This window comes from Microtus oregoni, unplaced genomic scaffold (assembly GCF_018167655.1).
Source record: "Microtus oregoni isolate MIOR12 unplaced genomic scaffold, Mior012 000101F_ref0000407, whole genome shotgun sequence".
Classification (NCBI taxonomy): domain Eukaryota; kingdom Metazoa; phylum Chordata; class Mammalia; order Rodentia; family Cricetidae; genus Microtus; species Microtus oregoni.
Genome location: NW_024544715.1, coordinates 1,216,301 through 1,240,078, shown reverse-complemented (window position 1 = coordinate 1,240,078; position 23,778 = coordinate 1,216,301). Strand labels below are relative to the sequence as shown.

Sequence of the window (23,778 nt, the reverse complement as noted above, 5' to 3'; positions counted from 1 at the left end):
CTTGCACATCAACCTCACCCTGAGCACAGAACCATACAGCGGTGAAGGAGTCTCTAAAACCTAAGTCTGTTTCTGAGAGGTAGGGAACATATTGGTTCTCACAGAGGGAAAGGAACAATTCTTACTGAGAACTCAAGAACAATGGCTGTGGGTTGTTTTTTTTTTTTTGAATTTTTATTTTATTTATTTTTTTGTTTTATATTTTAAATTAATTTATATATTTATTTTTTTTATTGAGAAAAGGAGAAAAAAAACAAGTTTCCACCTCCTGCCAGCCTCCCATTTCCCTCTCCCTCCTCCCACCCTTCTCCCCCTCCCCGCACTCCTTTCCCCCTCCCTCTCCAGTCCAAAGAGCAGTCAGGGTTCCCTGCCCTGTGGTAAGTTCTAGGTCCTCCCCCCTCCGTCAGGGTTTTTTGCCCTGTGGTAAGTTCTAGGTCCTCCCCCCTCCGTCCATATCTAGGAAGGTGAACATCCAAACTGCCTAGGCTCCCACAAAGTCAGCACATTAAGCAGGATCAAAACCTCGTGCCATTGTCCTTTGCGTCTCATCAGCCCTCATTGTTCGCCATGTTCAGAGAGTCCAGTTTTATCCCATGCTTTTTCAGTCACAGTCCAGCTGGCCTTGGTGAGCTCCCAATAGATCAGTTCCACTGTCTCAGTGGGTGGGTGCACCCCTCGTGGTCCCGACTTCTTTGCTCATGTTCTCCCTCCTTCTGCTCCTCATTGGGACCTTGGGAGCTCAGTCCAGTGCTCCAGTGTGGGTCTCTGTCTCTATCTCTATCTCCATCCATCACCAGATGAAGGTTCTATGATGATATGCAAGATATTCGTCATTATTGCTCTAGGATAGGGTCATTTCAGGTTCCCTATCCTCAGCTGCCCAAGGAACTAACTGGGGACCTCGGCTTGGGCACCTGGGAGCCCCTCTAGGGTCAGTCTCTTGCCAACCCTAAAGTGGTTCCCTTAACTCAGAATTGTGGTTCCGTGTTCTCTTGTCCAACCTTCTTTTATCCCAATCCTCCTGTTTCCCCAAGGCCCCCCTCCTTCCCTTCTCCCTTTTCTCTCCCCATCTCCCCTTACCCCCATCCCACCCCACCCCCAAGATCCCAATTTTCTCCCCGGCAATTTTGTCTACTTCCCATAGCCAAGAGGATAACTATATGTTTTTCCTTGGGTTCACATTCTTACTTAGCTTCTTTAGATTCACCTATTGTAGACTCCGTGACCCTTATTTATGGCTAGAAACCAATTATGAGTGAGTACATCCCATGTTCATCTTTTTGGGTCTGGGATACCTCACTCAGGATAGTGTTTTCTATTTCCATCCATTTGCATGCAATATTCGAGAAGTCATTGTTTTTTACCGCAGCGTAGTACTATAATGTGTATATATTCCATACTTTCTTCATCCATTCTTCCATTGAAGGGCATCTAGGTTGTTTCCAGGTTCTGGCTATTACAAATAATATTGCTATGAACATAGTTGAACAAATGCTTTTGTCATATGATAGGGCATCTCTTGAGTATATTCCCAAGAGTGGCATTGCTGGGTCCAGGGGTAGGTTGATCCCGAATTTCCTGAGAAACCGAAACACTGACTTCCACAGTGGTTGCACAAGATTGCATTCCCACCAGCAATGGATGAGGGTACCCCTTCCTCCACAGCCTCTCCAGCAAAGGCTATCCTTGGTGTTTTTGACTTTAGCCATTCTGGCAGGTGTAAGATGATATCTCAAAGTTGTTTTGATTTGCATTTCCCTGATTGCTAAGGAAGTGATCCTACTGCACGTACTGGCTGTGGGGGAGCCTAGGCAGTTTGGATGCTCACCTTACTAGACCTGGATAGAGGTGGGCGGTCCTTGGACTTCCCACAGGTCAGGGAACCCTGATTGCTCTTCGAGCAGATGAGGGAGGGGGACTTGATCGGGGGAGGGGGAGGGAAATGGGAGGCGGTGGCGGGGAGGAGGCAGAAATCCTTAATAAATAAATAAATATTAAAAAAATTTCAGAAATGAGAACAACGATGGCTCAGCTGTGAAGAGTCAGCTCTTCTCTTCCAGAGCATAGAGCTCGGTTTCCAGCACTAACACTGGGTGGCTTACATGGCTGAGATTTCAGCTCCAGGGGACCCAACATCCTTTTTCAGATCTCTCTCTCTCTCTCTCTCTCTCTCTCTCTCTCTCTCTCTCTCTCTTCTCTTCTCTCTCTCTCTCTCTCTCTCTCTCTCTCTCTCTCTCTCTCACACACACACACACACTCCTTAATAAAAATAGAAATAAAAGATAAGCATTTTTTAAAAAACTAATCATAACAATTGTAATTTAAAAGTAACAGAGAAGAACAACAAAATAGTCGGTTCTTTCAAGGCTCACAAACCAAAAAACCCAAAACCAACCCCCCCTCAAAAAATAAACATTACCAATCAACAGGAATAAATAGGTGACTCTACAGGTCTTTCAGAAATCAAAAAGTATTAACAGAATATTCTTTCAAGCTAAAATTATGAACAGAGTATAAAATTTCTTTCACACAGGGAAATCCATCCTTTGCTACTGTTTCTTAAAACATTCATTTCTCTCTTCCAGTCTGTCATATACTCTCAACACACACATCCATGGACATGAATATTTTTACATGGAGATCATCAGTGATACTTTAACTCAGTGCTCCTGACAAAGGTTTGTAAGTCAAAACTTTATATGAATAAAATATAGCCTATCTCCAAATGCTGGATTGCTTTACAAATTCATCTTTTAGGTATAGCTGGAATTTACTCAGATTTCTATATATCTGTTAATCTCAAATTTATTTTTAATAGTTAAACATTTACCCCGGACTACTTGCAAATAATTTGTTATGTTGCTATGATATAAGTGACTTTCATCTTAAAATAAATCTTACATAGGCCAGCAGAGAAATCAGCACAAGAGTTCTATTGTTCTGTCTATATATCTTTGGATCAGTATGTTCTGGTTCAATCAGAGAGATAAAAATGACTCAAATCTTGTCTTCTCAGTATGACTCATAGTTTAATAGTAAGAATATACATAACAGAAAGTTTTCTTAATTGGGAATATGAAAATTTGACTGCAATGACCTAGTATTACCTTAAGCTATTCCCTTTCACTGTCCTGTTGTAGTGCCCCCAGGTGAGGGTGCCTGCACTGTAAAGGCAGTGATCCTGGAGGCACGATTGCCATTTTGAACTGAGGTAGAGGTAAGAGCCAGCACCTGGCTGTCTTGTTTTTCTGACCTTTAGGTTGAACCCCAATCTCTCTCTTTGTTTTTTTATTAATCGTGTTAACCACTGCAGCTCTGAGTGTACAGTGAACTCACCTGGGAGATGAAGCATCATCAAAATTTCCTCAAGTAGCTCAGGAAAGGAGATGGCAAAAAAACAGGTTTTGTCTCTCTCTCTTTTTTTTTCTTGTGCTTTAACATCAGTCAGTGCTGGACTGACAAATTCAGTTGCTTGTATTTTCCAAATTTTTATACTCTAGTACTTTTAGTGAATCTTTGGAGCTAAAACCATGGAAACCAATGTTTTTATAGTTAGCCCCTGATTTTTAGTAAATAAGTTTTTTTTTTCTTCAGATGAGCACCAGGTTTGTTGGATGGCTGACTTGTTTAGGCATTCTTCAGTCTGTTTGCTTATTGACAAATAATTACTGAGCCCTTTTTGTGGACAAGACATTATCTTATCACTAAGGACAAAATACCAAGCAGACTAGAAATATGTTTTATCTTCTTAAGATATATACTCTAGAGCTTGGTGGTGGTGGCACACGCCTTTAATCCCAGCACTCCGAGAGGCAGAGGCAGGTGGATCTCTGTGAGTTGAGGCCAAGCCTGTTCTACAGAAGCTAGTTCCAGGATAAGCTCCAAAGCTACAGAGAAACCATGGCTCGAAAAATCCAAAACCAGACCAAAACAAAACAGAACAGAAGATATTTACTCTAGTATGGAAATTATCTATGATCCAGGTAGAGTAAACTCCTGTGAAAATGCACCTAGAACAGGGTAGTGCAGGGTAAACCTGCGGGATTTATAATCCACAGAAAGACTGTAGGAAAACTCACCGAGGATGTGCTACAGGACTTGAAAAATGTTATTAGGAGTTGATTAGTACTGAGTAGAAGCACCGCTGTCCTGCTTCAATAACAAGCAAACAAAAATATCCAATCACAAGCCTGTGCCATTGTCCTGTGGCAGAAGGAAGCCACTAAAGGGTTGCCAACCACGCAGCAGGTGGGATCTTGGATTTCTCACAAATCTCTGCTCATACTCAAAGATGGAAATTACTCTAGAAAATGTTAATAACAAACCAGTGTAGTTCTTAAATTTGTCTTTTCGCACTGGGTGGGTGTACTGGTTTGTAGAGTGCTCAGATAAAAACTAGTTTGAGGTTCCAGAAATCAGCTAAGAAGGGACATTAGTAGTTAGGACAAGTCCCAAGTCTGCAAACTGTGGTTGTTCAGGTAAAACATGGCCTCATATTTATTCTTGTAAATCTGGGTTGGTATGAACAGAGCCATCTATAAACATAAGAAAATGGAAATATTGAAACAGAGACAAAGTTACTAAATAGGCTTAAAATTTTTATGAACTAGCCCTTTAAAGAAAAATGTTACCAACCCCTAGACTAGAGGAGCCATGATAGAAACTGATGGAGCTCAATAGACTTGGGTACTATTTCTGAGCTGATCTGTTTTCTTGATTCTGACTTTAATCAAGTGTTGTAGGATGTTGCTTGTTTGTTCCCAGCTACCCAAATTCAAAATAACCACACAGAAACTAAATTATTTAAATTACTGGTTGGCCAATCACTTAAGCACATTGTTAGCTAGCACTTATATTTTTGGTTAATCCAATTTTATTGTTTTATATTTTACTATGAGCCTCATGGCCTACCTGCAATATTCCAGTTGGCAGCTCACATCTTTCTCCTCTGGTGGCTCAATGGATTCTCTCTGACTCCACCTTTTTCTCACAAAATTTAATTTAGCTTTCCCAGCAAAGCTGTATTCTGCCCTATCACATACCAAAGCAGTTTCTTTATTCATTAACCAATAAAAGCAACACATATACAGAAAGATTTCCCACATCATTTCCCTTTTTCTGTTTAAATAAGAAGGAAGATTTTAACTTTAACAAAGTAAGATTATATATAACAAAACAGGTATCAAACAAGAATTACAGTTACAACATTTATATTTACTTTATTTTATTATAATCAAAGAAAACTATAATTTAACTACCTATTTTTAACTCCATTAAAGACTCTAGAAGTATATAATATTACCTAAGTAAATAGGAAGTGTATTGTAAGCAACTTTTAAAACTTTAGAAGTGACAGAGGCATCTCACTGCCTGGATAGTCACCCAAAGTTTTTTGTATTATTGGGGCACCCATCTTTAATCTACTGGCCCATAGTATTTAGCAGACTTTTCATGAAGCAGGAAATTTTAAAGACTGTTCACCTATATTCGTAGTTTGTCAATCATGTGTGTGTGTCCTGTAGAGTGTATGACAGACTCTTTTATGAAGCAGGAACCCTAAAGGATCATTTCACCTTCTTTAGGCAACTTTTGCAGTCATTTTTTGTTGGTCCTGCATGTCTAATTTACCAAGCAGTCCAGCAACAGCAGTTTCTTGCCCAAATAGCTAGTAAACTCCCTAAGTAGCCTCTTTGATGCCCATCTTCCTCTTGAAGTAATTGGTGCTCCCAGCAGCAGGTGTGTCTCATTGTCATGAAAAGTTTTAAGTCTTTGAAAGATCTGAGGAATATCTATACATCTGAAATACATCTCTGTACATCTAGAAAACCTAATTAACATGACTACAAGCTTGACCATTTTAGATGACTCTCTATTAACCTATATTTTTAATTATATATTACATTTTAAATGAGCTGCACAAACACAATATTTTAATCAAGAGCAGAAATATACATATAACAAAATTGACCTTAAATTTGCATCAATAAACCAAGATCCTTACCAATAGAAAGTATTCATCTCTATAGCAGTCAAGATATCATCTTTTTTTCTAGAATGTTATTTTCTATAAAGAACATTTCCAACTTATTGCTAAATGTTATTCTATTCTTGTATAACTGACTTAGAATCTGCATGTGTATGACCTTATATATGGTAATGACCATATGAGTTTTCGGGATATGATTGATGAAACCTGAAAATCTATTCTTCAACTCTAAACAAAGAAGAAAGAAGAAAGGAAAGGAAAGCCTGAGAGTAGGTGGGAGAGAGGGAGGAAGGAAAGAGAAGTTTACAGTTTTAAAAATTATTTTGTTACACAATAATGTCTCTCAGTTTACTTCTATATTTTATAGTTAATATATTTTCTAACTTTTTTAGTTTGTTAAGACAAGATGTAGTAGTTTCGCAGGTTAGAGCTTGAGTGTTCTCCAAAGACCAAATGTCCAAGGCGCTGTCTCCATTCTGTGACACTTATAGAAAAGTGTGTAAAAACCATTAGGAGGTAGAGGCTAGTAGGACAGAATCAGGTCACTGACTGGTGTGTTGCTCTGGAAACAGATACTGGAACTCTGGCTGCTTCTTCCTTTTGCTTCCTGGATTTTGTTAAAGGAGCAGTTTTGCCACCACTCTGCATTACCTCCCTTGATACTTTGTCCTGGAAGCACTAAAACAGTTGATCTGCTTGATATTGGACCAAACCCTCTGAAAATGTGAAGCCAAACGTTCTTCTATTCAGCTGATCGTCTCAGGTATCATTGTGGCATAACTGTCACATTGGCACGGTGATAGAAATCTCACCAACACAATTTCTTTTCTGAAATGCATTACCAGTGATCTAAACTCCTCCAACTCACAAAACCTTCAAATCACTGACATCCATGGCTGCATATTTCTTAATATATCTATATTTGGCATTTTTACTTGTCCCAAATATGCTTCTTTGTATTCAACATATAACTTCTTGTTTTGTTTCTATTCTGTGCTTTGCATTTCTTTGTAATCTTGAGTGACCAGAAAAAAGCTAATCCTGTATATGGCATGGGGAAGGTACCAGCCACAGGACTGGGCAGTGTTTGGGTGCTGGAATTGCAAATTCTGAATAGCTGAAGCTAAACAGCTAATGTAGTAATAGGAGGGGCAGGGCTGCGTCCCCAGCATCCCGGCCGCCTGGCTAGCTTATGCCCCGAAATAACAACACACAAATTATATCCTTTTAAACACTGCTTGGCCCATTATATCTAGCCTCTTCTCGGCTAACTCTCACACCTGGACTAGTTCATTTCTAATAATGTGTGTAGCACCCCTAGGTGCGCTTACCGGGAAGATTCTAGCCTACATCCATCCTGGGTCGGAGCTTCATCGCGTGTGCCCCCGAGAGCTGAGTTATGGCGCCTGTCGGAGGCGTCTACCTCACTTCCTCTTCCTCCCAGCATTCTGTTCTGTTTACTCCTCCCACCTATGTTTTAACCTATGAGGCCAAGCAGTTTCTTTATTACTTAACCAATGACCTTCCTCCATCAAGCTAAGTCCTGATGGAGGTGCTGGAGAGGGCTGTGGGAGAGGTTCTGCCTGCTTGTCTTCTGTTGGGCTGCTGAGCTTGCTCTGGTAGAAAACAATGAACATAAGCCACTAACCATTACCTTCCTAGTTAGCTAAGCAGTTTAGTGTAAAAAGCAGGAGGAATTTCCTCCCTCTCTCACCATTATCATATTCTTCCTTGGACCCCTGCTTCTCATCTTCCTACAGAATAAGTTAAGACTGGTCTACTAGATGAAGGCAGACAATTCTTTCTAGACTGGTGGGGTCTTTGTAGTCCCTTGTGGCTAGTGGCTGTCCTATACAGAGCTACTTTCCTCATTTTTAAATCTGCTTTTATCACACATTTTGCTCATCATATGCTAGGAATATATGACCCAAATATCACCATATAAAATAACCAAATGCTCAAAAGTGGAAGGATTAATTAATGCTCTTGACTTCATGGTTTAGTTGTTGTTGTTGTTGTTGTTTTTTAACGCAGAAAACATGTTCTAGACTTTGAAAATATGCAAAGTCATATAGTTATAATGGCAGGGCAGTAGGACCAAAACTAAGAAATAGGAGGGGGAGGGTGTTGTTCTCTTGCAACACTACAACTCCCAGCGTTCCCCTGGGGACACATTTCCCAGAAGCCTTTGCATCCTCCGTTAAAAGCAAGGACAAGTCACGAGTTCGCCCCTTCCTCCGCCTCCCCTAGTGTGTCTGCACGTTTTCCCCTACCTGTTTGTTATCCCTCCCCCCATTAAAGTGTACCACGTGGGACCCCCGCGTGTCTGTGTCTTTTCCCTGCGTAATCGTCTTTACCCCCATAGGACAAACAGGAATTAAGAACAACATTTTGGTGCCACCGCCTCGACCCGGAGACCTCTCCGTCTGGTGCCCGAGGCTTTTGCCTCTGGGTTTCGCCGAGAAGGTCTAAAGAACCGACAGCCTTCACTCACCTCCACCTGTTCTCCACGGCCAGTGAGTTAACCTGAGTTGGCTTCCTTCCCCCCAGGGCGTTCAAAGACTGTCCAGCAGGCTTTCTTTGAGCACCCTGGACACTGGACTAGGTTGCTAACCTGCCTCCCCCGGTTTTTTGCCCTCGGCCGAAACGCTCAGTCCGCGCACCCGGAGTTCGGTGCTCTGGGCTTTTTCTCTTTTTTTCTCTTCTTCCTTTTCTTCTAACTTTTTCCTGTCCCCTTCGGGCCGCTCCTTGCAGCGCCTTCGGGCTGTACGCAGGCCCTAAAGAGTTAGCACGCCCCAAGAACGCAGGGATGCCAGCGCTCTTGGCTTGCCGTGTTCGCGGTAATTGTCTCCTCCTAGCTGGGGCTTTTTCTCCCCCGTACGGTAGCTGGGTTTGGGCCAGTTACCTTGTGCGGACAGACTTCGTTTCAGTCATGGGCTCTATAACCAACCCCCACATCTGGAAGGCTGGTGCAATGCCATCCCTCCAGGGACCCTCTGCTCCCGCCACCGCTATGGATCCCGCGGACAAACCGCCGCGCCGCTATGGCTCCCACAGACAAACCCCAACCCCCCTGCCTTCACACACACCCCCCACTGCACCTCGAGGGGCCACTTGCTCCGCCCAGTCGAGTGACAGCGATTGGCTCATATTTATTTGAGCAATTTTCAAATGTTTTCAGTCATTTTAAGTTCATCTATTAAGAGTTTTTAGTTTACCCATTCCTTTTTCTTTCAAGGTTTACTCCCCCATGTCGCCTCTGGGCGTTTCATTCCTAGGTCTCCAGGAGTCCCGCATAAATATTCTTCTGGGTCACCTACCCGCTCCCTCTCCGAACCAGCCTCACCCCACTTATCCCGCAACAGGTCACGCATGTCTTCGGATTCTTCCCTGTCTCCTCTCCGCCACAGGTCACACAGGCAGCTTAAAGCGGATGGTCTTAACCCCCGGCTTCTCATCGGAGACCTCTCCCCTTCCTGACCACCTGCTCACTCCCCTCCTTTCTCACTTACGCTCACTACTATGGGACTTCACAGATCACTCACTACCTCGACCATGTGCTAATACATGTCCGCCGCCAGTTAAAATAGGGGATGAGGTATTACTCTCACCCCCAGGCCAGTGCCCTTCACCCCTTTCCCCTAAATGGCAGGGCCCTTTCAGAGTAATTCTTTTAACTCCCACAGCTGCTAAGCTTAAAGGAATTCCTCATTGGATTCACCTGTCACATCTTAAACCGTTTATCTCCACAGCTCAAGATAATCCCTCATACACGGTGACTCAAACCGGACCCTGTACTCTTAAGTTCCAAAGGATGCAGGATTCAGCCCCCCCTACTACAGTCTAAGGAAAACAATGGTCCCGATCCGTCGCTGTGTTAACACACCCTCCCTTCTTTAAATTCATAAATAACTGTCTAGCTGTCGTTATAGGTACCCCCATCAAATACGGAGTCAAGTGGTAAGCAGATTCTCATCTACAAAGCTCTTTAACATAACAGGCCAGCCACTGACTGCAGCAGTGGCCCCTGAAATGTTAAGAGATGTATGGTTAGAATCTATTTCTTTTAAGACAGTTTCCTTAAGCTCCAGGATGCCAGCCCAACGGATCAAACACAAAGGAATAAGTATCACTTAATTTTTTTATCATTCTTAACCCCGGACATCCTAAGACCCCCTCACCTGGATCTCCTCCTCCCCCCTCACCCCAGCTCCCCCCAAAAAAATTCCCCCCCTTCTTTTAATTTTCTTCCTTTACTAATGCAACTTTTGCCTTCCAGCATCTTAATGATGACCCAGCCGCCTCAGACGACAGCCAGGACTTCAAATGTCAGTGACCAACTACACCAGCCAGCAACCCTGGACATCAGTAACCAACTACACCAGCCAGCAACCCTGGACATCATTGACCAACTATACCAGCCAGCAACCCTGGACATCAGTGACCAACTACACCAGTGACCACAAACGCCAATGGGACATTGCCAAAATAATCGGACATTCCCTGGACCCCTCAATGCCCAAAGCCAGCAGGAAGCAGCCATGAGAGACCGGACTATGTCCCTATTCCCTACCCCTTAAGGTCCCCCAGTTTTTTTTTAATCAAACCAAAAGGGTGAAATGTTGTTCTCTTGCAACACTACAACTCCCAGCGTTCCCCTGGGGACACATTTCCCAGAAGCCTTTGCATCCTCCGTTAAAAGCAAGGACAAGTCACGAGTTCACCCCTTCCTTCCGCCTCCCCTAGTGTGTCTGCACGTTTTCCCCTACCTGTTTGTTATCCCTCCCCCCATTAAAGTGTACCACGTGGGACCACCGCGTGTCTGTGTCTTTCCCCCGCGTAATCGTCTTTACCCCCATAGGACAAACAGGAATTAAGAACAACAGAGGGAGTGACATCAGAAGGTTGCAGGCCAAACTATATTATATATTTGTAGGAAGATGGCCTTACATAACACCAAGTTAAGAAATATGTGACATACACATATGCACACACAGAGTGAGAGCGTGGGGGGAAGAGCCATCAGATGAATATTAAAGTCAGCACACTGCAATTCCATTGACAAGCTTCCACAACAGAGCAGAGACAGGAGTGCTACACACCAGACTTAGCAATGATGTGTTGTGACCCCCCCATCTTCATGCTAATCAGTAACTTTGTAAAATCTTACTCCATTATTGTTGCTGCTGATGGTGAATAAATGTGAGATCATTTCCCTCTCTTCTAAAGTTAGCAGACAGAATTGTTTGAAGCAGTCACAGATACAGTTGAGTAAAGGTAACAAGCCCTGAACCTGTCCCGACTGCCATTAGACACCACTACCACATAATCAGTACAATAAAGGCTATCACTGCCAAGTCGTGGAATGGTAGAGATCGATGCCCTAAAACACTGCGTACTCCTCTCTAAGAGAAATGAGACATTTTCCTGCTGTTTGACCATGGAGAAGACATTGCTATCTTTGTGATCCACCAATATCTTCCCGCCTGAGAAGGTGAACACAGCACAGAAGCATTATCTCTTTTTGTTTTCTTCTTACCTAATGTCCCAGATGTATCTTCTGTTCACCTTTGTTAGTGTCACTTGCCCTAAAATATCTCTGAAACTATCTGTAGCTGTAGGAAGTGCAACTCAACAGGGCCACACTTGCCTACCATATGCAATGTCCTCCATTCAACAGCGCCAGTGCCAAAATCGCACACAAGGCAATTCTCCCTTGTGAGACATCAGCTTCCAGGATTTCACCTCTGGGTGGATTTCTTTATTGGAAGGGAAGGACAGGTGGTTCTGTGGGCTGTGGTTCTCTGGGCTTTTCCCTGAAGCCCAGCAGCGCTGAGCCTTCTTGGTTAGTCAGTGTCACCTTGGGCTGCCAGGAGGAGGAAGTGGAGGTTGGCTTTCTACAGTGAGACTTGGGAGGGACGACCGAAAACAAATAAAACAACAACAACAAAAACACCTTTTCGTTCCTAAAAGCAGGGTGCAGACTCTGTGGGATGAGAAGGTGGAAACAATGCCCAAGGGGTCTTAGAATGACAAAGCAACTTTGAATAGGAAGCTTCTGCAGAAATTGTGAGTTTGAGGCATTCCAGGCAGAAGTGAGTAATAGGAGAATAAAGAGTTCCCTGTGGAGTACTTGCCTCCCTGCTGTGCCGCGGGTCAGGCCAGGCTTAAAGAGAGGCTCACTCTTCATCAAAGAGAATGCTTTTTGCTTTTCAGAGTTTCTCAACTGGCTGCCTGTTGCCGAGCTTCATTCACAGGACCGCTGCTTAAAATCTCTGGAGAGATTTTGACTCTTAACCTTTGAACACTGTCTTTTCTCCTTCCTTGACTGATATCATCCTTAAAATGACCAAGTCTGCAGAGAGCAAGCGAGACAAGTACACAGCTACCTTGAGTCAGAGGCCAGTTGAGCAGCCACTGGCTGGTTCCCTCTTCCTTAGTCGACCTCTCTGACCCTGTTGGAAAAATTTTAAATCTCCTTCGCATTATACTTTTAATGAGGCTGTTTACCCTGAATACTAGATGAGACCGTAACTGAGTAATCAATTCTGCATTCTGAGCACAGCTGACAGAGCAGACTCTTCGGCCCCTTACATTTTGACCTTTAACCCAGAAAATCCCAGTACCTCATACAGCAGCACACTACAAGGGTGTCATTGTCAAAAGTCTCAGGAACCTAGAGCTTTTGGGGACTACTTTTGACAAAAGTTACAGTCTTAATTTGTAGCTTTATGACTGGCTCAATTCATTATACATATAAATTCTGGAAGAGTCTGGCAAACTGTTTGAACTCATATTCTCAAAGTGTGTGTGTTTGTGTGTGTGTGTGTGTGTGAGAGAGAGAGAGAGAGAATGAGAGAGAGAGTGTGTGTGTGAGAGAGAGTACATAAATATCCTCAAAGTAGTATGTGTGTTTGTGTGTGTACATAAAATCCTCAAAGTAGTGTGTGTGTGTGTGTGTGTGTGTGTGTGTGTATACATAAAATCCACAAAGTAGTGTCTGTGTTTGTGTGTGTACATAATGTTAAGTCTGGAGCATAGCCCCAGCCCCAGTCTGGGAGTAGCATTGGTCTGGACTCCAAATCCCAGCATGCCAGGTCCTGACCCCTCCCCACCACTCCCACAGGGTATTTAAGTGGGCTTTCAGAGGAGCAATGCTTGGTTCCAGGTTTGCATTGGCTCCCTACCTTTCTGTCTCTAAGCCATGTGCTCAGCCACCCAAGATCACCGTATTCAATAAAATGATGGGCATTTTAATTTGGTTTGATCTGACCTAATTGGAATTCTTTGTGCCGGCTGAACCACCTGTTTTAGGATTTTTTCCTAACACATAACATCCTCAAAGTAGTGTGTGTGTTTGTGTGTGTGTGTGTACATAATATCCTCAAAGTAGTTTTATGTGTATGTGGAGATGTACATAATATCATCAAAGAACTGTGACTCTATACATGTATGTGTGTGTGGGGGGGTGTACATTATGTTAGTGCATGAAGGACAACCTCAACCTCCATTGTTCCTCATTGCTGTCTGTTTTTCTGTTTTTGTTTTGTTTTGTTTGTTTGAGACAAGATCTTTTGTTTGAAGTTTGTTAAGGCTGGCTGCCTAGACCCAAAGAAGGCCTGTCTCCTCCTCCCAGGTACAGAATTCTGAGTACAAGCCATCTTTCAAAGGCTTTTAAATGCAAGCCGATTTCAAGCCCACATCATTGTCTTGCATAGCAAACATTTGTAGTGAGGAGCGGCTCCCACCACCCAGCTAGCTTTACCCAAAATAATTGCACGGAAACTGTATTCTTTTGAATACTGCTTGGTCCATTAGTTCTAGCCTCTTTTTGGCTAATTCTCACATCTTGATTAACCCATTTCTAATAATCTGTGTAGCACCACAAGGTGTGGCTTACCAGGAAAGATATTAACCTGCGTCTGTCTCGGAGAGGAGAATCATGGCAACTCTGCCTCACTTCCATTCTTCCCAGCATTTTGTTCTGTCTACTCTGCCTAACTAATTTTCTGTCCTATCATAGGCCAAGCAGTTTCTTTATTAATTAACCAATGAAAGCAACAGATAGACAAATGACCCACCTCCATCATTTCCCCTTTTTCTGTTTAAACAAAAAGGAAAGGCTTTCACTTTAACACAGTAAATTACATATAGCAAAACAGTTATAAAGCAAGAATTACAGTCACAATATTTATATCTATTTTATCTTTTATCATAACTAAGGAAAACTATAACTATCCATTCTTCAGCTCCATCAAAGACTCCAGAAGGATATAATATTACCTAAGTAAACAAGAAATAAACAATTTCCAAACTCTAGAAATGACAGAGACAGCTCTCTGCCTGTATAGTCACCCAACATTTGTTTGCACCATCGGGGCATCCATCTTCGGCCTACAGGCCCATAGTATCCAGCAGACATTTCCATGAAGCAGGAAATTGCAAAGACAGTTTAGTCAGTTTCTGCTGTGTCCTGCAGAATGTCTCGCAGACTCTTTCATGGATCAGGAACCCCAAAAGACCATCTCACCTTTAGGTAGGTTAAGCAGTCCTCTCTCTGCCAGTTCTTTGTGTCCAGTTTATGCAACAGTCCAGGCAAGAACAGTTTCTTGCCCAGATGGCTATCAAACTCCATAAGGAGCCTCTTCAATGCCCATCTTCCTCTTGAAGTAGATTGGTGCTGCCAGAAGCAGATGTGTCTCATTGTCCTGAAAAATCCTAAGTTATTAAACTATTAAATGCCATATTCTGCAGTGTTTGAAAAATATGAAGAATGCCTATCTAACTGAAATATATCTCTATATATCTAGAAAATCTAATTAACATTACTACAAGCTTTACAATTATTGATGATTATCCATTAGCAACCTATATGGTGGAGGAAGGTCATTGGTTAAATAAAGAAACTGCATTGGCTCTGATAGGACAGAAAATTAGGTAGGTGAAGTAAACAGAACAGAATGCTGGGAAGAAGGGAAGTGAGCTAAGACGCCATGCTTCTGCTCTCTGGGGCAGACACGATGAAGCAAGCCACCAGGTCAGACATGCTGAATCTTTCCTGGTAAGACTAGTGCTACACAGATTACTAAATATGGGTTAGGCAAGATAAGTCACCACCTCGTGGTGCTACACACATTAATAGAAATGGGCCAAGCAGTGTTTATATGAATACAGTTTGTGTGTTGTTATTTTGGGGCATAAGATAGCCAGGCAGCTGGGAGCTGGGTGGCAGGAATGCAGCACACAGCTCCTTCAACAGAATGGCTGCCCAACATGTGGACAACTGAATCCACAGAAAGCCTGAGAAAGCTTGGGAAAGAATAGAGTAAAGCATGTTTTCTTGGTAGCAGCAATTTCTCGGGTCTGCTCTGCTTGCTAGAGGCAAGCAAATGCTCTCATTTAAGAGAGGCTTCCTGATTCAGCTTTAGCTGCAAAGCTGGCAGCTCTTTTAAGAGGTCCTGCCACAAAACACTTAAACCATGTTGATGAAAAGCTGAACACATGCTTTTCGGTTTTCAGCTGAAGCAGGAAACAAGTTGCGGTTTAAAATGCCAGCTTTCTTGGCCGTCCTGCCAGGGCAAACTTTGACTCTTTCAAGCAGGCGGTCCTGACTACGGAGCTTTTGAGTGTTGCTTAATACTGTTGCAGCTTGCTTGCTGGCAAGGACCTTGAAACACTGTAGACTTGTGGCACTGAACACGGCTCTGGCCTGTACCTCAGCCACAAAGCTGGAATGGCAGAAAGCTAAGGAATGGGCTGGATCTAGCAGGAAAAGCCACAGCTTTGTTCCTACCCATATTGGTCAGTAATTTAAAGACTAAGCTAGCTGGTGGCCAGGAGCCGGGCAGCGGAACTCAGCCCGTAGCTTCTACTACAAACATTTACCATTAGAGTTATCTCCCTAGCTTAAGATTATGCTTTATACTAAATAACTATCATGTCTATTCAATTGAAGAATCTCTCTACATAAGGAAAAGATAGCCACATCTTCCCTTTTCTGTTTCACACTCTGACCTACTTTATAAAGCATAGCAAAGCCTCATGGTCTGCTGAGTTGGGTGGACTCTGGGTACAGCATTGTCCTGCTGTCAGTGAAAAGGTTCTTTGCATAGTTAAGATTGGAAGTGTCTTCAGACAGATGTTCAAAGTGGACTTATGATTTAAATGCTGAACACTGGATAACATCAAAACTATTTCCTTTACTTCTTTTGTACCAATTATTTATTGTGAATTCAAGACTGTGAGTGCTGCCTGGTATCTGCAGTAGATTGCTTCATGGAGAGGGAACAAGCCTGTCTGCCTGGGATCTGCAGTAGATTGGCTTAGAGAGAGAGCACAGGCATGTCTGCCTAGGATCTGCAGTAGATTGGTTTATAGAGAGGGCATGGACACGTCTGCCTGGGATCTGCAGTAGATTGGTTTACAGAGAGGGAACGGGCATGTATCCTCTGTTTCTTGTGTGCTGGGATGTTCTCATTTTAAAACACCTTCTTGAGTAAGATCCCAACTTCATTACCAGAATAGACATGTCTCTTATAAATTTTTTTTTGTTTTGAGATCATAATGTCAAAAGTAAGCCCCAAGTATGCAGTCCTATAAATTCCTCCACACTGCCTGCTAGGTGACATCTGCCTGTGTGAGACCTCACCATGACTGAAGAGCTATTGGCAGTTGATCTCTGCTGGGGGAAAGAGGTTCAGTTTTCTTCAGTGTTGCTCTTCCTAGGCTGCCCACGCTTTATTGGATGACCCTACACCCATGAACTTATATGCAGCACTAATTTGACTCAGTGATATAACATATATGTATGCATATAAGGACATGAAGTTAGGAGCATGTGGTATAGGTACTGTTGAAAGGAGTTAGAGGAAGAATGGGACCTGTATACGATCAAAATACCTTGTGTACATGCATGATGTTCTCAAAGAATAAATAGGAAATATAATTTTAAAAAAATGCCCCGTTGAGGAGGCTTATTGCTCTTCGAAGCAATAATTTCCAGCTGGAATGCTACTGAAAGGTGACTGGACCAGGAGGACTCTGTCTTCATCACTATATTAATCCCTTGATGTTTCATGGTTGAATGATATTAACGTGAAGCAGTGGGACCATAGGATGTGGGACCTAAAGGAAGAAAATTTATCATTAGATTGAGTCTTGGAAAGATCTACCTTTTTTCTGTTTCTTCCTGTCTCTATTTCCCAGCCACAGCTCTGTTCCACCATATGCTTTTGTGGTCACCAGGACAGTAGCAAAAGAGCAAACTATTGGAATTATGAGTCAAAGTAAATATTTATTCCTGTTAATTGTTTCTCTCAGGTATTTATTATAGCAATGAAGCCATAACTAAGAGTATGGCTCTAGTGTGTGTATGTGTGGTCCAGAAAGACAAGGATCAGTTTGTTTATAATCTATTGACTCGTGATAAGTATAAAATTACTATGTGATTAGCATGGTCCTCAATCCCCCCGAAAGCCTGTCCCTGTCAAGAGCAGGTACACATGTGAAGCTGAAATGTTAGTGTAGAACAGAGGAAACTTGGCGTGGTCAGGGACTGCAGTCAGCTAGGCATGCTGGTCACTAGCATGAGGCTCTGGCGTGTTAGCATCGCAGTTGCTGTAGCTAGCCAACAGCTTCCACCATTCCTTCCTCTCATTAAAAACCAGCAGTTCCCCCAATAGGCTGGACCAGACATTTCCCCACTGCTCACTATTGAAGATGAAGTGGTTTCCTCTCCGCAAAGCAATGTTTCAACACAGAGAGCACTTTCTAGGCAACTGATGCGATCTCTGCCTCATTTCCATTATTATTCACAAGAAAGATGGGCTTCATATGCAAAAGCCTAAAGTATCATCTAAAAGTGAACTCTGGAGGTCAAAGGACATTAACAACCTTACTAAAACAATTAAGAAAAGAAATTAAATGGCTACAGAAGAATGTTCTCTTCCTCTCCTTCCTTCTTTTCTCCCGTTACATGCACACAAGTGAGGAGAGACAGAGAGAGAGAGAGAGAGAGAGAGAGAGAGAGAGAGAGAGAGAGAGAGAAAGAGAACCATTAAATGGGCTGGAAAGCACTTGTCTCCTCCAGAAGATATAAAATTTAGTGTAGAGAAAGTGCTGTGGTAGAAAACTTCTGTTGTTTTATGAAGCTTTTACCTCATGGGCAAACACATCTTAGAAATTCTATACTCTCATTAGATTTTTATTCTCTCTCCCCCTTCTCTCAGGTCCTTTTTCTGTCCCTTACTTACAAAAAATTGGACGTATATAACTGACTTTAGCTAGCAGTTCTTTGTTTGGAAATTGTTATGACCATTGTGTGGTTAAGCCTTTCTACCTAAAAATTAAATGTTTTCTCTCTGATTTTTCTCAATTCCCCTTGCTAACCTTCGCATCCAATAAATGGGTGCCCAGTTTACCTTCAAACCTTCCTTTTATATGTTTATTTGAGCAATTAAAGATGTTTGAAAACACACAATGCTCAGAGGACTATGTGTTGTGTCGATGGTTTTGTGTTATGAGCTATCTTATGCTCTTTCCTCACCTAACATGCACTTCTGTGATCTGTCTATATGTTTACACCAGCTTTGCGTACTGCCTTTGACCACTGCATAGTACAGGACAGAGACCACAGTTTGATTATATTACATTTTATATTTCATTCTCCCACTAGTGTGTACTCTGGAACACAGAAATGTAAGGTCATAAATACACTCTGACGTGGATCTGTTTTGTTGCAGCCTTATGTAAAGAAGCATAGACTTTTAAATTTCTAGTTATGTCTAACTAGATTCCTCCCTGGAATAGCTCTACCCATGTCGATATTGCTAAGTTATTCATTTGTATTTTTTTTCTTGAAAAAAATATCCAATAATCATGATTTGTCTGGACCATGTAAATAATGTGGGAGACTTGAGTTCTACTTCCAGTTATGAAGCTCATGGTAGCTAATTTGCTTTCAGAGAAAATTTTCCTGGCCCACAGGGTGTGGTGAGATGTTTGCTGTGGTATGTGATTGGAAGCTCTTGGCCGGCAGTTGCCCTGGTCAGGACTCCAACTCTTCAGCTTGCCAGGCACTGACCCCTCCTCTGGGGAGGGTCGGGACCACTCCCACAGGCCATTTAGGCTCCTGCTGGAGAAAGGAACAAGTGGTTTCGGGTTTGTGTGGGCTCCTATTCCCGCCATGCTGTCTTGGTTCACCTGAGAGTGCTGTATTTGTTAAACATGAGCATTTTAGTTCGGTCTAATCTGGTTTAATTGGAGTTATTTGCACTGGAGGAGCCGCTCATATTAAGATTAAACTAAACAGTATGAGGCACCAATGCGCTAAGACTTCACCCTTTCCTATGTCCACACCTTCACCATATAGCTTTAAAATCCCTCCCACAAACAGTACCACCTATTTTCTCCCTCCCTTGATGGTGAGATGAATAGACAATGTAGGCTGAGAGTTTGGGCATATGTCGTATTTCTGCACATGTTCTTGTACTTCTGCCAGCAGAAAGAAGAACAACCAGCTATAGGTAGCACATTAGGCTTTTCTATTAGCCTGAAATTCCCATAACAAATCATTACGGACTTTGTTATCTGAAGCAACAACAACTTATTCTCCACCATTCTGCGAGTCAGAATTTCAAAATGGGTCACGATAAAATCAGAGTGTCAGTAGGCTGTGTCCTTCTGGAGTCTCTAGGGATAATCGGCTTCCTTAGCCTTGCTACAGTTTCTACAGGATTCTTAGACTCCGTGGCTCATGGTGCCATGGTTTACTTTTGAAGGCAGCAGCATCAGGAGAGTCCCCGTTACTCTTGTCTTTCTCTGGTTTTCCTTCTGGCTCTTTTTCTGTCTCCTCTCCTTCCGTCTTCTATTTTTCCTGTGATTATAGGTAATTGTGGTGGTTTGAGTAGAAATGACCTCCGATAGCCTCATGTGTTTGAAAATTGGCCCATAGGGAGTAGCACTATTAGGAGGCATGGCCTTGTTAGAGTAGGTGGTCTTGTTGGAGGAAGTATGTTACTGTGGAGGCATACTTTGAGGTCTTATATACTGAAATTAGGCCTAGGGTGGCACACAATCTCCTTCTGCTGCCTACAGATCAAGATGTAGAACTCCCAGCTCCTTCTCTAGTACCAAGCCTGTCTGTACGTTGCCATACTTCCGGCTATGACAACAACAGACTAAACCCTAACTAAGACAATAATCCAGAAGAATGAAAGAGCACCTCCTTTAAAATTTACTTAATAAGGGGCTGGAGAGATGGCTCAGTGATTAAGAGCACTGTCGGTTCTTCCAGAGGTCCTGAGTTCAAGTCCCAGCAACCACACGGTGGCTCACAACCATCTATAGTGAGATCTGGTGCCTTCTTCTGGCATATAGGCATGCATGCAGGTAGAACACTACATACAATAAATAAATCTTTAATAATTAAAAACAATAAAATTTACTTAATAAACACCTTTATTTCCCTGTAATGTTGACTTTCTTGCACCAGGAGACTAAACTTTCACATTCCCGAGTTGTGGAGGACACGTGCTCTGGAGGAAAGGTAAGCCATTTACACATGTGCATATAGCTCTTAACAAGGGGAGCTATGTGGAACAAATCTGAACCTAAATCTTGGCCAGGATCCCAGCACAGTAGAGATTGGCAGGATCCCTGCAATTGACCCCTGGACAAACCTACTAGTTATAATGTCAGTTAGCATGGTGTCTACACTGCTGGAGTATGTGCATATGAGGATCAATGGGCAAGTTATCTACAAACAGAATTTTATAGAGACCAGCTAAAAAGAGGTTAGTGGTTTCATAGCTTCATTGGCTATCACTCGTTGCCTGTCTTCTTTGTGTTAAAAATAGAAAATATTTTATTGCTTATTTGTGGGATTTGTGTAATTCTGCTGATTTCTGCTTCATTAACATCATCCCCAGAATTTCTTTCCTCACATGGCCCTGGACTAGGGATTAACCATGAGTAGTGCTCTAGTCAAGTTCAGGAGGGAGAAGAGAAGGGTAGTAATCTGTCTTTCAAGGCAGCCTTAGACAGTGGGATGAGAGAGATATTTGCCTCATAAATCCTGTAAATCCTTATATAAATGCAAAGGTAAGGTTGGATTACTATTATACATGGTGATTCAGATGATGACTCTGCCCTGAATTAGTCCAATTATCTTTGTCTAAAGTCAGGTAAACACTAAGATGACCCTTGCCCTTTCAAATAATTGCTGCCTTTGTCTTCATTTCCCTTCTATGTCTAAATGAACCGCTCATTAGCTGTAGCTGTATATTCTAGAAAGCTAGTCTGCAATTACCTGTTCTGTACCATTTTAAAAATTAAAATTCCACTATTTGTTATGTACGTGCATGTGCCATGGTGCCTGTGGAGAGGTTGGATGAGAACTTTTAGGAGTCTGTTCTCTCCTTTCACCACGTGGCTCTCAGGAGGCAAACTTAGGTAATCAGGCTTGGCAGCACACACCTTTACCCACCGGATCCTCTTCCCAGCATTGTTTATGTTTCTAAAAATTTAGTTAACTTGTAAAATTATTTTACTTATGTATCTATGTGAGGATATGTGCACATGGTGCAGGTGATCACAGAGACACAAAGAGCATTCCCAGGAGTGGAAGAGGTTGTGAACCACATACCATAGATGCTGGCAACTAAACTTTATTCTTCTGCAGGAAGAGGATGTGCTCTTAACCAAAGAGTCACCTCTTCAGCCCCATTTATTTTTAAAGTTATTTATTGGTGCTTAACCATAAAGATGACAGCTCTCTAATCTGTGTTTTCACACGCCTTTCCCACCTTGTCTTATCAGCCACTACTTGTCCATTCCCAGAGTCCTGATATTTGTCTACTGCCTTTCCGTGTTTTCTAGGGGCTTTGCCTTCTTGGCTTCTGATCGCTTTCTGGATTCAGATTCATTTGTAATTTCTCTCACCATTGTTCTCCAATCTTTATAATTCTCATAATCATGCGTTAAGCCCAGGAATCATGCATCCTGTTTCTGTGCAGAACATCTGCTCCTGAATTCCTAAAGCTTGTCTTTCATTTAGTCACATATCGAAGAGAGTTCTTGACTTGTCCAATATAATTTCCCTACAAATAAAACTTATAGGTACTTTAAGGTTTAAAACCATTAGTTTTAATCTTTAGAAATCCAGTTTGTGCAAGAGTCATTTGAATTTCTGAGTTTACAATATAGAGAAGTTTTCAGACAAAATCTTCTGAATGTTTTTTAACTTTATTGCTTTTAAAATACTTTAAATTTAAAATAGAATTACAGGAGGATACCTATATGTTTTTCTTTGGGTTCACCTTCTTATTTAGCTTCTCTAGGATCACGAATTATAGGCTCAATGTCCTTTATTTATGGCTAGAAACCAAATATGAGTGAGTACATCCCATGTTCCTCTTTTTGGGTCTGGCTTACCTCACTCAGGATAATGTTTTCTATTTCCGTCCATTTGCATGCAAAATTCAAGAAGTCATTGTTTTTTACTGCTGAGTAGTACTCTAATATGTATATATTCCATACTTTCTTCATCCATTCTTCCATTGAAGGGCATCTAGGCAGTTTGGATGCTCACCTTACTAGACCTGGATGGAGGTGGGTGGTCCTTGGACTTCCCACAGGGCAGGGAACCCTGATTGCTCTTCAGGCTGACGAGGGAGGGGGACTTGATTGGGGGAGGAGGAGGGAAATGGGAGGCAGTGGCGGGGAGGAGGCAGAAATCTTTAATAAATAAATAAACAATAAATAAATAAATAATAAAAGAAAAGAAAAATAAAATAGAATTATATCAGTTCCCCCTTCAATTTCTTCCCTCTAGCATTTCCCATGTCCCCTCGCTTCAACCTTTTCCATAATCCCCCATTTCAGATCAATAGCATATTTTTTATTATTGTTTCACACATATTTACATGCACACACATGCACATAATATATAAAATGTAATGTGCTGAGTTCATTTTTGTTGTTTGTATGTATTTATGTGGTTTCAGGACTAGCTACCTGCCTTAGTTAGGTTACTATTGCTGTGAAGAGATACCATGACCATGGCAACTCTTTTTTTTTTTTTTGCAGTTTTTGTGGTTTTATTTAAACACAAATAAAACGTGCACGCAAGCCATCTACTCATTCTCTTCGCTGCGCAGCCTGGCGTTGGGATTGTTGACTCTGATGGCCAGCTGCGCTGCTCTTTCCACGATGCCTTTTCGGTTCTTGGAGGAAACATTGTGAGCAATCTCAGCACAGTAAGACTTGTTGCACATCAGCAGCACCTCCAGCTCCTTGACGTTGTGGACCAGAAACTTCCGGAAGCCACTAGGCAGCATGTGCTTGGTTTTCTTGTTGCTCCCATAACCAATGTTAGGCATCAGGATCTGGCCCTTGAATCTTCTCTGCACCCTGTTGTCAATACCTCTGGGTTTCCGCCAGTTTTGCTTAATCTTGACATATCGGTCTGACTGGTGCCGGATGAACTTCTTGGTCCTGTTTTTGACGATCTTGGGCTTCACCAGAGGCCGGAGGGCAGCCATGATGCCGCAAAGGAGATGGCAGCCACCTCGCAGGTAGCGCCGAAGAAGAAGCCATGGCAACTCTTATAAAGGAAAAAAAACACTTAACTGAGGTGCCTTCCAGTTCCAGAGGTTTCATCAGTTACCATCTTGGCAGAACATGATGGTCCTACATGCAGATATATGTGGGAGAAGTACCCGAGTGTCCTACACCTTGGCTTGCAGATAACAGGAAGTGGTCTAAGGCACTGAGTGTGACTTGAGCATATATGA

At 42.4% G+C, this 23,778-nt stretch overlaps 1 protein-coding gene across 1 annotated transcript; it reads right to left on the bottom strand.

Moving 5' to 3' along the window:
- Positions 1-23,069: 23,069 nt before the first annotated feature.
- LOC121443167 (60S ribosomal protein L32-like) lies at positions 23,070-23,573 on the bottom strand. Its single transcript, XM_041644844.1, has one exon. The coding sequence runs from the start codon at positions 23,524-23,526 to the stop codon at positions 23,119-23,121; it is 408 nt and encodes a 135-aa protein (XP_041500778.1). The 5' UTR covers positions 23,527-23,573; the 3' UTR covers positions 23,070-23,118.
- Positions 23,574-23,778: the final 205 nt, after the last annotated feature.